We start from the raw sequence: 16,791 nt of genomic DNA, 5'->3' as shown, positions 1-16,791 counted from the left end.
CTATAGGATTAACTGAGACCTAACTGTGTAGGGATATGCTATTCTGATTGAAGCATGGATTCCATAAATAGATAGATGAGGAAACACATAGTTTCATATGTTCGGTGATACAGGAGTATTAGATTATTATTTTGGACATAATTCCAAATATAAATAGTACACATATGATGCCATGTAAAGCTCTCAAAAATTTGCTACCTTGTGCAGAAGGAAGAAAACACTTAAATATTGGTTTCATTATGAAAAAAACCCCACAGAGTTGGCTCGTTAGCCACATACCTGAAATATTAATAATGATTAACCTTTGACAATATTAGTTCAATAAAATGTAACAATTTTGACTTTCAAAATTTCTTCAGGGAATATGAAGATTAGCTCACTGTGGACATCAATTAACCAGAAATTAAAAATAAGGTTGACTGATGAATTTGTGAAATGGAGTAAGTTTAAAGTTTTAATCTTTTTCAGTTGCCAAAAAAATTTCAAGTGAATATGGCTTAAAGCGCCTGTCAATAGGAGAGGCGATGCGTTATGTATTAAACAGCCAACCAGAAACAGAGCTGGCGCTCATGTTAAATTGGCATCTTCATAAAGGAATGACAGCACCTGATGAACTGGCTATTCAAGCCTTAGAAATATCTCTGATGGAAAGTATATGTAATACTGCGGGGTAAGTGGGAGTGGGCAGTGGGGAGGGAGTTAAATCAAGAAATCACTCACAGAATTTAAAACACTTATCTTCAACAAGGTTTAAAGCTCTTGTAAAGGGTGAGATCTACTTCTCAAACCTTGGGCACCTACATGGTTATGTATTTTTAATTTTCTGTCAGGCTAAAACTTGGCTTGAACACTTATATGCCAGAATAGCAAGCTAGCCACTTCATTCCCTGTAGCAACCTGTGTATCGTCTAAAAGTTTCTGGCCTTACACTGCTGACAAAGGAGGCCAGTGTGACTTCCAGAGCCTAGTAGACCTTCTCACTGCCGCATGGAATGATGGAGGAGTGGCCTTCCCCTGCCCCCCAGATGGTACTGGTCTAACAGAGATGGTCTCACACTGGCCCAGCTCTCTGCACAGGTAGCAGTGCCCCTCCCTTAATGCTACATCTGGACAGGAGGGTCCCTTTCCTGAGCTCTCTCTTTAGTTTACACTTCTCTGCTCAACCATTACTCTCCCAACACAGCCACCGGCCAAACCCAGTTATAAAAGCCAGGGCAAATAAATAAATAAATAAATAAATACATACATACATACATACATACATACATACATAAATAAATAAAAATAAAAATAAAAAAAAAGCCAGGGCAAGCCAAGGCCCTGCTCATGAGCCCAGGTCACTGACCTAGAATCCCACCAATTTACTTACAGTTGTCTTACGGTAGGAGCCTTTATGCCCTTCCCTGCCTCTGCTCTTTAACTAAGTCCTTGGCCGGTTCTCTTAATTTCAGTTACAGAAGAGCAGATTCTGGGGTGTGAGATTTTTCTCCAGGGAAGGCCCTAGGACTTACACAAACTGAGTTACCTCCTCCCTGGTGTTTAGCTTTGCATGCGAGGGATCTCAGTGAACACAACCCTGAGTCACAAATGTTTTATTTCATCTTAACACCGGGATAGTGACTGCCTAATCACCCTGAATGTTTCTAATCCTGACGGTCACTCAAGCAACCTTTCACAAGCAAAGAAATTGAGCTACTCTCCATTAGAAAAACCTCAAAACATCAATGGCACTCCCATAACATTCTCTATTAGGTTTGCCTGGCTACATTAATTTACAGTTCTCTCTGCCATGGAACTACTGCCTAGAGACTTGGCCATAGAGCACTGAGTGAGGGGGTCCTGTGACTTCCTCTAAACCAGCCCCTCTTGAAGACCACCAGCTGGCAGGCCCAGCCTGCTCCCACCTCAGAGGGAGTTTCCAGACCTTGGGGGTCACTCCTCCCAGAATTTGTGGACTGCCTTTATTCCTCATCTGAGTTTGATAGTAATACTCTCATTATCTCAGACTGTTGGACTGACTTAAATTCTCTGTCATTTCTGCTCAGAGGCATGATGGGTCCTGATGGAACATTCTTTCTCAGATATCACAGGGCTACTCTCACCAACTCCCTGTCTCTCCTCCCACTTGCCGGCCTCCCCACAGAACTTTAGTATAAAAGCAAGCTTAGAGCACCATTGTTTTCCCATATTTGCTTAATCTCTTACTAGGATACTATTCATTGTGCCAGTTCCTGTTCTAGCTGCATTACATACTAGATCTATAAGTCTTTAAGATGACTGTAAGGGTTAAATATCATCTCCCCTATTTTACTAAAAACTGGCACTCAGAGAGGTCAAACTGGGTCTCAAATCTAAGTCTGTCTGCCTCTGAAACCTATACTCTTTCCGCTGTTTCATTTCTTAAAGTAATAGCACCAATTGAATAACACAATGCTCAAGGTATTATGTGTGTTCTCTTGAATTCTGCCAAAGCCTAGCTCTGTGATGCTAAGTGTATGAATTCAGAGCTGGGTCTGTATGTATGCTGCCCTACACCTGGCTCTTGGGCTGACCGAAGTTAAAAATATAGAGATAAAGAGGGCAAAGTACAAAGACAATAAATCAAGTTACACAAGGAAGGCCAGGGGGCTACTCCTAAAGAGATGGACTGCTTCTAGAAAACAGGAAGGAAGGTATGAGAGAAAAGAAATCTGGAATTATTTTCTTGTTTCCCCTTGTTAGTGTTGTCATCGATGGCTATCCTGTAACTAAGTATCAAATCAGCCTCCTGGAATCTAGGTCAATCATTCCCATGGTCATCTTTGAGCTGGATGTGCCTTCCAAGGAGATTTTCAAAAGATTGTTCCTGGAAAAAAAAAAGGAACCAAGGTAATGTGTGTGATGAAAGCAATGATAAAGAAATGAACTTTAATCATCCAGGAAACAAGTATGTTTTTTACAACTTTTTCCATTCATTCTGTTTCTTTATTAGTTTGCCTTATCCACTGCACAATAGCACACAAATTATGGCAGTCAAAAACTCAAAACACCGCAAAAATATTAATGAGATTAGGCAATATTATCAAGAACAACATCAGAACTGGTATGTGATTGATGGATTTCACAGCAAATGGTGGGTGTGGAATGAAGTCATTAAGAAAGTTCAAATGGTGAATAAATATATGCAGACATACCTGGAAAGAATAAACGCAGGTAAGAAAACACCTTGTTATTAAAATATAATAAAATATTAAAGTCTACACATGCCTGACTCTTGTTACCATAATTCACTCAATTTGAACATTTGTTCCCACGATCTTAATCAGCATTTTAAGTATATGGTACTATCCAATTACTGGAGCATGTAAACTGTTCTAATAAATGACTGCCACTACTCAGGCTATCATTTATTGAATTCCTGTGTGAACCTAGCACATAAAAGTAATACATAGCCTCTCACTAGAAGAGTTTATAGTGTTTGGAATGCCACGTAAGAAGCTAAGTTTCAAGAATGCTAGTCATACGAAAGCAGTGGTCTGTGGAATGACATTTGGCAAAATTTTGTTTATGAACCTAGAATTAAAGTTATTTTTAGTATTTATATCCGTTATGGTATTAGATAAATGTTGAGTCTATAAAAAACTAAATGTAAGCATAAATGCCTTTTAATATATATTTGGAATCCATGAAAGAAAATATATTCCTCTAAGTTACTTGATTTTTCTCTAGAAATACACAAAATAAAAGGAAAGTTATCTATATCTGATATCTCTAAAAAGAGTGATGACTCCAAAGAATTTATCTGTAGAGACATTTGGTTAGCGACTTTGTTTAACAGAGAAGATGTAATGAGGTACAAGAGCAACGTGACTAAGAGAATCTTGTACAAGGAAAAATGCAATGAGGATTCTGCATCATTTAGTCTTGATTTGCTTCATTATTTGGGTATAATCAGTATCCCTGGTTCCTGTTTTTCTGCAGACCAGGAATTTGTTTTTCCCTGAGGATTACATGGCATGACGAGTACAGGGAAAAAAGAATTGAGTTTTGAGAAACCTACTCGCAATGAGTTTTTGGCTAGCATCACACTAGTAAAACACTACATCGCAGACTTTGAAAGCAAAAATTGTGAATCATTCATTTCTGTTTCCCGATTTCACCCTCCTTGCCTTAGATTCGGCTCCCTGGAAACAGATTCCAGATTAAAAGTTGTGTCCAGAAGCTTAATCAAAAAGTATTCTCAGGATTTGAGTTGTCAGATTAAGCAAACAAAAATACAGAATCCCCAGTTACATTTGAATTTCAGATAAATAAATAATTTTTTAGTGTGAGTGTGTCCCAAATATTGCCAATACTCTAATACTAAAAAAATACTGAAAACTCATCATTGTTAATCTGAAATTTAAACTTAGCATCTTGTATTTTATCTGGCAACCCTAATCAGGAGATACACCTGAGGGGAGTGAGGACACTGGAATTGGACGGAGGGAGAAACTGACCTGCCGTGTGGTGCAAATAGAAGCCTCAGCAGATAGGGGAGCCCTGGAGCTAGGATGGGCCTTCAGAGTTTCCCAAATTGAGGGGAGGACCCAGGTTCTGTTCCCTCCATTGGCCTGCCACTCAACACAGATCACTCTGGAGGGTGTGGGGGGAGGGGTTAACCTATGACAGACGGGCAATTCCCATTGCAGCTGTGACCCATCAGCACTGATGTTGCCAGCATCTGGGGGATGGTCGCATCAGCCCTGAAAGAGGGATCTGGATGAGGCACCATGGTATCCACTTTATTACTCCATATATACATGCCTCTGCCTTGAATAGTTTGATCGAAGTCTACCCTGTTGATCTTCTGCTTCAACTTCCACCTAATAATCTAACCTGTACCTGATTGTTTAAAATTAGTCTTGACTTGTTTTTTCATTCCACATTTCCTTTGTATGCTTTTCAAATGATCTTCTCCTATCGGGGAGCCAAAGTTTACTCTAATGATATGGAGCAAGGTCGGGGCTAGAAGATTAAAGAGACTCTTCTTCATTCTGCTTATTACATCAGAATAAGATACGTAGTTATTGCCAGATGTCATCAAGAATACCCCAAAATCAGGGGCGCCTGGGTGGCTCAGTCGGTTAAGCATCCGACTTTGGCTCAGGTCATGATCTCGCGGTCCGTGAGTTCGAGCCCCGCGTCGGGCTCTGTGCTGACTGCTCAGAGCCTGGAGCCTGTTTCGGATTCTGTGTCTCCCTCTCTCTCTGCCCCTCCCCCGTTCATGCTCTGTCTCTCTCTGTCTCAAAAATAAATAAACGTTAAGAAAAATAAAATAAAAAATAAATAAATAAATAAAGAAAGAATACCCCAAAATCAGAAGAAGAGATATTTGAGTATCTTTTAGGACTTGTAGTCATATGATTCTAAATTACCCTGTCCCTGTCACGGAACCTGTCAGGATTGGTGAGGTTAAGCACATCTGAGCTAAAGAGCAATCTAGGATTGTAATACTGTAGTACCATATAGTATAATATTATAGCACTATGTAATACTATATTCTTTAATAATACAATATATTATTATACCATAGTACTGTAGTATTATAATAGTTTAATATCCTTTGTAGGGAAGGAATATTAGGGCTTAGCCTTTTCATCTGTGTCATAAACAACAGGTGAATAGTGTATTAGTTTATCTATTGCTGCATAACAAATTATTTTAAAACTTAGCAGCATAAAATACACACACACACGCACGCACACATGCACGCACAATTTCTGTGGGTCAGGAATCCAGGCACAGTGTAACTGGCTTCTCTGCTTCAGGGTCTCTCACAATCCTAATCCAGGTATTGTCTAGGATTATTGTCTCACCTGAAGGCCCAACTGAGAAAGAATCTACTACTACATTCGTTCATGTATTGTTGACAAGATTTTGTTCCTTGAGGATTGTTGGGTTGAGGGCCTCAGTTCCTTGCTGGCTGTTGGCCCAGAGACCACCTTCAGTTCCTTCCCATGTAGTCCTTTCCAACATGGCAGCTTGTCTTATCGAGTGAACAAGCTGAGAAGGCAAGAAAGAATGCCAACAAGACAGAAGTCATGATATTTTGCAATTGTCTTAGTTTCCTGAGGCTGCTGTGACAAAAGGCCTTAAACTGGGTGTCTTAAACAACAGAAATTTATTCTCTCATAGTACTGAAGGCTAGAAGCTCAAAATGAAGGTGTGACCAGGGCCATACTGTCTCTGAAGTCTCTAGGAGAGAATCTGTTCCATGTCTTTCTCTTAGCTTCCACTGTTTCCAGAAATCTTCTGCATTCCTTGGCTTATAGATCATCACTTCAATCCTAAGGATAAATTTTATGTTTACATCATCACATAATGAAGTATGGGTTATGCTTCATAATTTTATAGTTAATTTAAGATCTTCTGAGGCATAATAATAACAAAGTATGATTTATGCTTCATAATTTTATAGTTAATTTAAGACCTTCCTAGTCATAATAATAATTTTTAAAAGGTAAAACTTCTCACTAGTTAAAGGGACCATTAAAATGTATTGGGGGTTGTCAAAATTTACTTACTGTAACTAAGCTGTATAAAAAATAATTTCATTTTCTAGAACATCTCATATTTTTTTGGAATCCCCATTCCAGTATGGTATTGGGGAGAAAACTCTTAAAACTGTTCATTGAAGGACCTGGGGCTCTTCCTTTTTAAAATAGACTCTTTAGGGGTGCCTGGGTGGCTCAGTGCGTTGAGTGTCCGGACTCGGTCATGATCTTGCAGTCTGTGAGTTTGAGTCCCACGTCAGGCTCTGTGCTGACAGCTCAGAGCCTAGAGCCTGCTTCAGATTCTGTGTCTCCCTCTCTCTCTCTGCACACCCTCCTCTCTTATGCTCTGTCTCTCTGTCTCTCAAAAATAAACATTAGAAAAATATAAAAAATAAAATAAAATAAAATAGACTCTTTTGGGGTGTGTGGGTAGCTCAGTTGTTTAAGCGTCCGACTTCAGCTCAGGTCATGATCCCATGGTTCATGGGTTCGAACCCGTGTGAGGCTCTGTGCTGCCAGCTCAGAGCCTAGAGCCTACTTCAGATTCTGTGTCTCCCTCTCTCTCTACCCCTTCCCCACTCGTGCTCTCTCTCTCTCTCGCTCTCTCTCTCAAAAATAAATAAACTTAAAAAAAATAGACTCTTTATGGTAAACCTAGTCACTTTTGTAAAATGTTTCTTCCCTTCTCATCTGAGCACACGGGAGGTTTGTGTCAGTAGCATCATGTCAACAAACTATTGGCACTTTTGAAATCTACCCCATGGAAAAATTTAAAATATGTAGCAAATTAATTGTGTGTGTGTGTGTGTGTGTGTGTGTAAGTGGGTATGTATATATGCATATACATATATATGTGTAGATATTATATATGTATGTGTGGATATATATGTATAATATCTATACATATATATGTATATGCATATATATCCACACATACATATATGGCTTATAACATATATATAATTTATAATAGTTAAGAATTAAAAACAAGCAAAACATTCATCAACAGATAAATGACTAAGTAAACTATATGTATATTTATACAATAGAATACTAAGCATCAATTAAAAGGAATTAGGTAAATCGTATAAACTGATATGAAAAGATGTCAAAGACCACAACTAACTGATAAAAGCAAGTTGCAGAATAATGTTTACAGTATAGTGGCATAAGCATACTATATGCAAAAAATAAATGTGTATATGTAAGTATATAGAAAAAAAAGTCTGAAAGAGATACAAACTCAACAGTGATTACTCCCTGGAGGAACGATGAATTGAGAAGATGAAAGTGTGAAGAGAAACTTTTAGTTTTTACTCTATCGTTTGGAATTTTACAATGTGTATGCATTTGTATGATGCATATGTCCTTGCATTTATTTTAACTTCTAAAATCACTGTGTTTTCTATGAAAAAAAAGGATAATAATAGTTAATCTGTTACTAATAGGAAAAGCTGCATGCATTGACAAGTTATGTATCACACCTCAAGAACTGATTTCTCGCCTGGGGGAATTTGGACAGTTCTGCCCTGTCAGCCTGGCCGAATCATATGAGCTCGTTGATTGTTCTGTAACTGAGTCACTGAAATTTGCAGCAGAGTTCAGAGGGCACTATTATAAAATGAGTTCTCAGGAAAATCTGAATGTAAGTTTGTTCCTAACTCCAAATACTTACTAGGGAAAGAAAATGCCTATATCGGGATTCATCAAATAGGAAAGGGTGGGTGCAGCTGGGAACACCCAGGAACTGGAGACCAGGAGCCCCATTACTGGAACCTGTGACTTTAAGACCAATGAGGCACCTCGGAGGCCAGTCCTGAGACTGCACCCCAAGATATATTTTGGCACAAAGCAGAGATTCAGGATCAGTGAGGAGCCCTCAGCTTAACAGGTAGAGAGACCCAACAGCAACTCCCACCAGTGGTGGGGATGCTGAACATCAGGACCCAGCCCACAGGTGGTTATGGTTATGGTTGTGGTTGTGGTTATGGTTATGGTTTATTCATGGTTATGAATAAACACTATTTTTTAAACCACCTTTGAAAGAGTAGTTACTCTCCATCCAGGAGATATTTCCCAATCAGGTCAGGTTGCCAAGAAAGGACATAAAACATACTGCTCTAGATGTGCATCAGTCTTTATAGCAAGCCCTTCCACAGCACATCCTCTCTAAGAAGGAGAACCAAATGGAATATTTCCCATGCTCTGCAATCTGGCCCACTGCAAAGAAGGGGGGGTCTCTGCACTCCCTCCGTGGCAGCCTCCCCTTTCCTCCCAGTGGCAGCTGCTTCTGGCTCAGCAGGCACTCAATATGTCACAGTGAGTTCAAGTCAACAGCTGAAGGAATCTGTCTTGTTCCTGATGATTGCAAGGTCCTTACAGTCCCGATAGTCTGCTTCTTCCCAAAATGCCCAAGTGTCCACAGGGAGTCATCATAGCTTCCGTCCAGGGAACCATCATTAAATGTGTCTGTGTACTGTGAAAAAAGAAAAAAGGTAGGCAGCTAAGGGATTAAGGTCCTAGAGTACAGAAGGGAAGTCACAGTCAGTGGAAACTTCTTCATCACTAGAATTCCCTATATACCTTATATTTCTGTTTGATGCAATGGAATACAAGTCTGTTCTAATATTATGTCTGTAATTTTTTGAGATAAAGGTTGGTAGCTGAAAACTAATCAGATGCCTCTGGACATTTTACTTTCCCCTGAAGAATTAGAATTTTAAAAATTTTATTAAGGAGGCATTTATTTCTTCCTGCATATTTAAATGGCAATCACAGAATTGCAAAACTGGAAGTGACAGTGCAGATCATGTATCTGGTCAGCCGCCTCCATTTTACGGAGTGCTAACTGAAGCTAGACGGCTTAATTCACCTGCCGAACAGCACCCAAGTAGTTAATTACACTGCAGAGCAGGGAGACAGGCCAGCAAGAGACTGTGCTGTCTGGTGCCTGGCGCGTAGTACGAGCTCAATAAATGTTTTATATGTGAGTGAGTGAGTGTGAGATCAGGAGAGAGATCTTAGATGTCATCACTTCAGAGCATTACTATAAGGATCTTGCAGTCAGGGAAATGAGTTACTGTAATGCAGAAAGTGGCTCTCAGATGGTTTGCTGCTGAAAACGGAGAGAACAGCAGGAGAGCCTCGGTGGATCTTTGACTGCCGTAGCACTCCTGTTTTAAACGGTCTTATTGGTGTCATCATTTTCTTTAGAAATTTTTGCACAACCCAGAATTGTATGTGCCTCCGTTAGCACCTCATCCTCTACCACCTGCTGACATGATCCCCAAAAGGCTGACGCTGTCGGAGCTGAAGAGTCGATTCCCTAAGTGTGCGGAGCTCCAGGGCTACTGTCCAGTGACCTATCAGGATGGAAATCACAGGCAGGTCCTCACCCTCGTGGGAGTTTAGGGTGATATCTCTACTCAGAATAGGTAGTTCATATAACATTCTTAATATTTGGGTCAAAAGGTCACTATTATTTAACTATAAAATTTTCTGTTTCTTCTTTGAAGAAAATTAAACATTTTTGACATTTTATTTACACGATACTGCATAGTAATTATACAACAGGGTTTTTTTTGTTGTTGTTTTGGGTTTTTTTTTTATCTTTCAGATATGAGGCCCTAATACCTGGGAACATTAACTATGCTTTAGAATATCGTGATCGTATATATATTTGTGAGAGTCAAGAAAAACTCGAGAAATTTTTGAGGTGAGACCATTCACTAAGTTACAAATATTGAACATCTTCTATATTCGGCGCACCATGCTCGGGGAGGTGTGTGCGTGTGTGTGTGTGTGTGTGAGCAAAGTATATATTTTGTGTACACACATATGCATACATACATATATACATGTATATATACATATATACATGTATATATGTATGTATGTATATACATACATATGTATATGTATGTATATATATGTATGCATATATATATATATATACATGTATATATACATGTATAATGATGAATAAGAACTGGTCCCTGTTGTCCCAAAGCCTGAGGCTCCGGAGTAAGATAGACTTTACGTACCTATTGACAAAGAGTGTGATGGCATTTAGAGTGGGGAAATGCCAGGAGTTCTGAAAAAGTGTGGCCCCAAATTCTGATTGAATTGTCTGTGGAAGTGAGGCCTGAATGAGGAGTGGGAATTGAGCGAGTGGAGGGAAAGAGAGACAGGTTCCAAGCAAACAAACCTGGCCTAGGAGAATCACAGAACTGCCAAGAAATTCAGCATGACTAGACGTGATGTGGAGAGGAAAAGGATGGAGAGGTGAGGCTGGAGAAGGTGAGTGGGGCCAGAGGGTGGAAGGTCAAGTAAAGTTACCATAAATCATTGGAACTTGATCCAAAAGGCAGAATGAATACATTGCCTGTTATAATCAAATCTGCTTTGGAGAGAGACCATCATTGGAGTGTTGATAATGGTTTGGAGGCAGGAATGCCAGTGTTGAGGCTATTGGGATGATCCTGTCCAAAATAATACAGCCTGTTTGAGGTCAACCATGAAGACTAGTGTGGGCAAAGCAGTGGGCTTCTGACCAACTAAGCCCCGAGAAACACCAACACGCAAATGTGAGAAGAGCTTGCAAGGAGAATGATGAAGAAGAACGCACAGAGAGGTGAAGGAGAGCCAGGTCGGGGAGGCTCTGGGGAGGAGGGGAGAGAGCCGGGGGGGGGGGGGGGGGGGAGGGGGCGGTGGCCAGCAGGTTTAAATGCTGCTTAGAGGTCAAGCAAGACAAGAGCCGAAATGTGTGTCAGATTTAGGTTATAACAGGTCATTGGTGATCCTGGCAAGAATGGTTTCAGTGGGGTGAGGTGAGTAGAAGCCAACTACAGCATACCACAGAGGGGATGCAAGGTGAAGAAATGAAGACCTTGCCTAGTCCCGAGGTGACACACACAGCAGCTGAGAGGGTGATGCACCTGAGGGCAGCGGGATGGAAGTGAGACCACCGGACATGGTTGCACGCTGTAACTTGGACCGTGCATGCCCCAAGTGAAGGGAGTAGCAGCTGCTCATCTACCGCCAGACATTTCTTTGTTTCACAGGAAGTTGGGAACCAAAGTTCTTTTTAAATTTTGTTCACTTTTGTTTTTTTTGAAATTTTGATACAAATTTCTAAAACTAACATGTGGATCAGATCACATAGTATTCCAAAAATACTATGTGGAATTTGTGCAGTAGTTTGTGATCTCCACTAAAGCTCACTGTTTGAAGAAGTGTATAAGGAAAAGACACTAGTTGCTAAAAGTGATAGAGAACTGATGGAGTGAAGGTAGTTTTTCTTTTTCCTTGTATTTTTTAATGGGGACAGTGTGAGCATGTTTAGATGTAGATGGATGGGAAAGATCCAATAAAGAAGGAAATGCCAAAGGTGGGAGGCAGAGAGAAATTACTAAAGAAACCTGGAGACAGGCCAGAGGGGGATCCAAAGTCTGGTGGAGAGGGTGGGGACAGCTCTTACATGGCAGGTAAGCTCCCCCACAGAAAGAAGTGTGTGCGCCTCTGCTTGTGGTGAGCACTTGAGGAAGTGCCACTCAGATGGCTTCTCTTTGTGACATGGCACCTACCTCTAGGAGCTCCGAGCTCTGACCTTCTCCCTTGTCACGTTCTCCCCAGTGGAGAAAACCAGCTGCTGAACTGTACCTCTTAGTCGTCTCCTGTACATTCACATTCCTATGTACTCACGGTGAGTATAAGTGTGAGCATCCATCTGATGAACTTTGTGTTCTTAGGTTGCCACAGAAATACTGGAATCAGAAGCTTCCATACAAACTGCCCCCATTAAAGGAGCCCATACACCTCACAAGTCTTCCTTTGCCTGGATATCTGGAACAGGTTCAGTTACATGGTTGTCTATGTTCATATATTAGTAGAGTACAATGATCTGTTTTTTAACAATTTTTATTTTGGTAACAATGAAACTGAAGGCAGAGTTTTCTGATTTTTAAGCTGTAAATCCACTCTTAACCTATTTTGATTATGGGTGGTTGTGAAAACAAGAAGTGAGAAAAACCCTTGGTTCTCTAGCTAATCCCCAAATACCTGCAGGAAAATGAAGAGAGAGTAGATTGTCATGAAATTATTTACAGTTGTTGACCTTTGGTTAGATTCTTATTTAAATTTTCTTATTTTTAAATTTGTAATATGAAGATTCAGTCTCTGAGAGGTTTAGTCACTGCTCAAAAGTGTGAGTTGCAAAAGCACCACAGCTAAACCACCAAAGTCATATTTTGCCCCAAATCTAGGGGCAAATGCCCCCAAATGCTACTCAAGTCACACTTTATTTATCTAAATATAACTCTTTTTACACAGAATAAAATTCACTAATAATCAACCACTATTTTAATTTTTTTTTTAATTCTATAAAATTAATGCCTGGGGCATAAATAATTTCATACCTTTCTCAAAAATTCTTAGCCACTTCATTTTTTTTTTGACTTTCCTAGATGGTGAGCCTTCAATCTGGTTTAGTATCAAAAGGCAAGATGAGGCTCACCCAGAAAGGAGTATTCTCATAAAAGGCCACATTTCACCAGGAGGGCCTCACATCTTCTCTGCCCGCTCAGGGCTTCAGAATCTACCGCAGTGACAACTGTGGTCTCTGGAATTCCTTGCCAGGTAGTCAGGAGTCCTGATAGCAGAGGCAATCTGGTCAGCTCTGGCAATGGAAGTAGAAAATGGGCCGAGACAACTCAGAGCCCAGGAACCCCTTCTTTTGTCTTTAACATTCGGTTATGGAAAATGTCAAATATAAAAATAGAATTGTGTAATGAAGTCCATGTATCCATCACCTTCCTGACATTCAGCCAAGTTGTAATTTTCATTCTTCCCAATCAAATGTACTTTGTGTTCCTTTCTTGTTGGTTAAGTGGGCATTTAACCACCTTTATAAGCCCCAGGAGGCTATTAGAGGCAAAGAATAGCCTCTTTATCTATTTGCCACTAAGAGAAGAAACCAAATTCAAATATACATATGATTTACATTGTTCCCTACCTGCAGGGTATTGCAACTTCACTAATTAAAGCAATGAATGCAGCAGGATGCTTAAAGCCCAAATTCCCCTTCTTAAGTGTAAAGAGATCTGCACTGCTATTTATAGCTTTTCACCTAAAAGGTATGTCTTCTTTAATGACATGATACTTGGCACTAATTTAACATTAATTGTAGTATATGTGATAAATGCATAGGATTGTTGAGCTGGATTGGTTGTTTGCATTGGTGTGTGTGTGTGTGTGTGTGTGTGTGCGCGCGCGTGTGTTGATAGCAAATATTTTTATGAAAATATCAAAATTGAGTTTCTAGTTTTTATTTATTTTATTTTATTTTATTTATTTTTTTAAAAATTTTTTTTTAACGTTTATTTATTTTTGAGACAGAGAGAGACAGAGCATGAACGGGGGAGGGGCAGAGAGAGAGGGAGACACAGAATCGGAAGCAGGCTCCAGGCTCTGAGCCATCAGCCCAGAGCCTGACGCTGGGCTCGAACTCCCAGACCGCGAGATCGTGACCTGAGCCGAAGTCGGACGCTTAACCGACTGAGCCACCCAGGCGCCCCGAGTTTCTAGTTTTTAAAGCAAGGATTACAAGTAATATAATCGGCTCTCCATAATCCATGCCACAGAGAAAGGTGAATAGAGGCAATTATGATCTAAAATGGATTAATCCCTAATCTTACGTGTGATTTGAATATCTTCTCAGCTATAGCTGTGCAACTGTCTCACACATGTAGTTCTCTTTCTTTTTTTTTTTTTTTTTTTTTTAACGTTTTTTATTTATTTTTGGGACAGAGAGAGACAGAGCATGAACGGGGGAGGGGCAGAGAGAGAGGGAGACACAGAATCGGAAACAGGCTCCAGGCTCCGAGCCATCAGCCCAGAGCCTGACGCGGGGCTCGAACTCACGGACCGCGAGATCGTGACCTGGCTGAAGTCGGACGCTTAACCGACTGCGCCACCCAGGCGCCCCAGTTCTCTTTCTTTTTAATTTAATGACTCACTAACCTAACAGAAAACATTTACAGTTCTGTGAAATTTTCTGCAGCCTACAATCCCAATGGTTCTGAATATACAAAAAGGAAGTATAAGAAGAAGATGGACCAATTTTTGGAGAGATGTGAACTCATTACATATCTGGGTGCCAAGATGACCAAAAAATACAAGGAACCTCAGTTTAGAGCCATTGACTTCGATCATAAATTACAGACCTTTCTCTCTCTTAAAAATATAGACCCAGTTAATGGATAGTTTGCTTGGGTAACTGCAACCAGAATGTCAAGAGTTATCTGAAAGGGATAGAAGGAAATAGGTTGAAAATCTGGCCCTCTCTGCAGTACTTTTCCCTTCTGGTGGACTCAAAGCACTGCCAGCCAGGAGTGCATGCACCTTCCTCTATTAGCATAAGTCTTAATATAATTTACAAATTATTGCGTGAACATTCTTCCTTTAACAAAATAGTTATTCCATTTAGAGTAAGCAACTCATTTTACTTAATAAATTTATTGTTCAATTTCCTTTTTAACATTTTCAGTCTCCATTAAAGAAAATTGCTCAGTAGGTGTTAGAAAGCTTCAAGAAATGAAATTAACATTGATATAAATAAAATAAAAACATTGGTTACACTTTCAACATAAAGAGTTGTTTGTAAACGTCATGAACTAGGACATGTTATCAATTTCCCAACAAAATAAATGCATTTGAGATAACTAAATGGCTGCCTCTTTTCTTTTTCTTAAGTATTCAAGAAGTAAGCTGTAAACATCATTTTGTAACTATAAATCACCTGCAATTTTGAGAATGATGAAATCTAGAGTCTTATCATGTGATGACATTAACCCAGAAGTATGTTAGAGGAGAACTTACTAGATTGAATTTGAATGAGATTTTAAAAATAAGATTATCAATTTTTCAGCAGCAGTATAAGAAACCTAGGATATGAAATAGCAAGATTAGCTCTTCAAAAAATAAAAAATACAACCATTAACTGTGTGATCTTAGGTAGATCTTGGTTTCTCTGAGCCTTTGTTTCTTAATCTCTAAAATGAGTGATTTAGTTCTTTTTTTCCAGCTTTACTGGCATATAATCGACAAAATTATATATATTTAAAGTGCTCAACGTGGTGATTTTGATATAGGCATATATCGTGAAATATTTCCCACCATCAAGTTAATTCGGCTTATCCAACTCCTCACATACTTTGTGTGTGTCTCTATGTGTATATAGCAAGAACCCTAAGGGCCACTCTGTTAGCAAATTTTAAGTATACAATACAGCATTATTAGCTGTAGTCCCACACTGTACATTAGATCCTCAGAATTTATGCATATTATAATTGAAAGTTGTACCTTTTGACCAATATCTCCCCATTTCTCCTCCCACCCCCCACCAGCCCTTGGCAGCCACCATTCTAAACTCTGCTTCTATGAGCTTGACCTTTTTTGTTTTTTTGGATTCCACAACATGTATGATACCATGCAATATTTGTCTTTCTCTGTCTGGCATATTTTACTTAGTATAATGTCCTTCAGATTCATCCATGCTGTCTTTGATCCCTATCATTTCAACAATGTTAAAAGCTAGAAGGCTGTTCTGTATATTTTTTGTATATTTTCATAATAAAATGATGTTTAAATAAAAGCTAGAAGCCTATTGTAAAAGTTAAGAAAAAACCCCAAAGCCTTTGAACTATTGCGATATACCCATAGATGAATCTATACCTTTTCAAGAGACTGGGAGCTGTCAGCAGCTACCAAGTTTTGCGGGCAACGTAATGCCCCACCCACCCTTCTTCCCTTCCTAGTTCTTAACACCTGTAATTTACCATCTTTCCATGATAAAGGGGAACTTTTGCATTCTTAACCAGATACTACTGTCCTCAGTCTTCCTCAGCCTATGGTGTAAGGAGTTTCCTTTAGCAATTAAAACCAACTTGATTGCTTCCGTATCCTCCCCTTTATGATGGGCAGCAGCCCCTACGAAGTGCCCGTAAACATTTCTTGGGGTCTCCAGAGAGCATCTGGGGATTATGTTCTCTGATATGGCTTCACCCTAAGAATTCTATAAACCCAAAGGTGGTCTAATTCCTCATCTTTTTTTCTGGAGCTGCTGAGTTCTGCACAGAAGTAGGGTGAATGCGCCTTCTCTCCTGAGGAGGGAGAAGTTTAGTCCCTGAGCTGGGCCAGGGACCAAAGGCCATGTGATTCTCCCTTTCCATCCCTTTCTCCATAGGTCTCTTTTGAGTAAATCTATGTAATGCAGTGC

The 16,791-nt window shown here is 39.7% G+C and overlaps 1 protein-coding gene and 1 long non-coding RNA gene across 3 annotated transcripts in view; one reads left to right on the top strand and one right to left on the bottom strand.

Annotated features, from left to right (window-relative positions):
* Nucleotides 1-15,240, top strand: part of AK9 (adenylate kinase 9) — a 138,550-nt gene extending 123,310 nt beyond the window's left edge. For both annotated transcript variants that reach the window (XM_058734937.1, XM_058734936.1), the window contains exons 32-40: nt 469-670; nt 2,722-2,868; nt 2,972-3,192; nt 7,964-8,160; nt 9,729-9,898; nt 10,132-10,230; nt 12,266-12,368; nt 13,534-13,648; nt 14,575-15,240. In XM_058734937.1, coding sequence (XP_058590920.1) covers nt 469-670; nt 2,722-2,868; nt 2,972-3,192; nt 7,964-8,160; nt 9,729-9,898; nt 10,132-10,230; nt 12,266-12,368; nt 13,534-13,648; nt 14,575-14,777 — 1,457 coding nt within the window. In that variant the 3' untranslated portion in view covers nt 14,778-15,240. The remainder of the gene's footprint in view (nt 1-468; nt 671-2,721; nt 2,869-2,971; nt 3,193-7,963; nt 8,161-9,728; nt 9,899-10,131; nt 10,231-12,265; nt 12,369-13,533; nt 13,649-14,574) is intronic.
* LOC131514678 (uncharacterized) lies at nt 1,578-12,270 on the bottom strand. Its single transcript, XR_009263204.1, has 4 exons — nt 12,101-12,270; nt 8,896-8,991; nt 5,838-6,024; nt 1,578-3,173 (listed from the first exon to the last, which is right to left on the bottom strand). It is a non-coding gene; the product is annotated as an uncharacterized LOC131514678 (long non-coding RNA).
* Nucleotides 15,241-16,791: the final 1,551 nt, after the last annotated feature.

The sequence above is a fragment of the Neofelis nebulosa genome, chromosome 6 (genome assembly GCF_028018385.1).
Source record: "Neofelis nebulosa isolate mNeoNeb1 chromosome 6, mNeoNeb1.pri, whole genome shotgun sequence".
Taxonomy (NCBI): Eukaryota; Metazoa; Chordata; class Mammalia; order Carnivora; family Felidae; genus Neofelis; species Neofelis nebulosa.
Note: the sequence above shows the minus strand (reverse complement) of the source record. Positions and strands in the feature narration are given on the sequence as shown.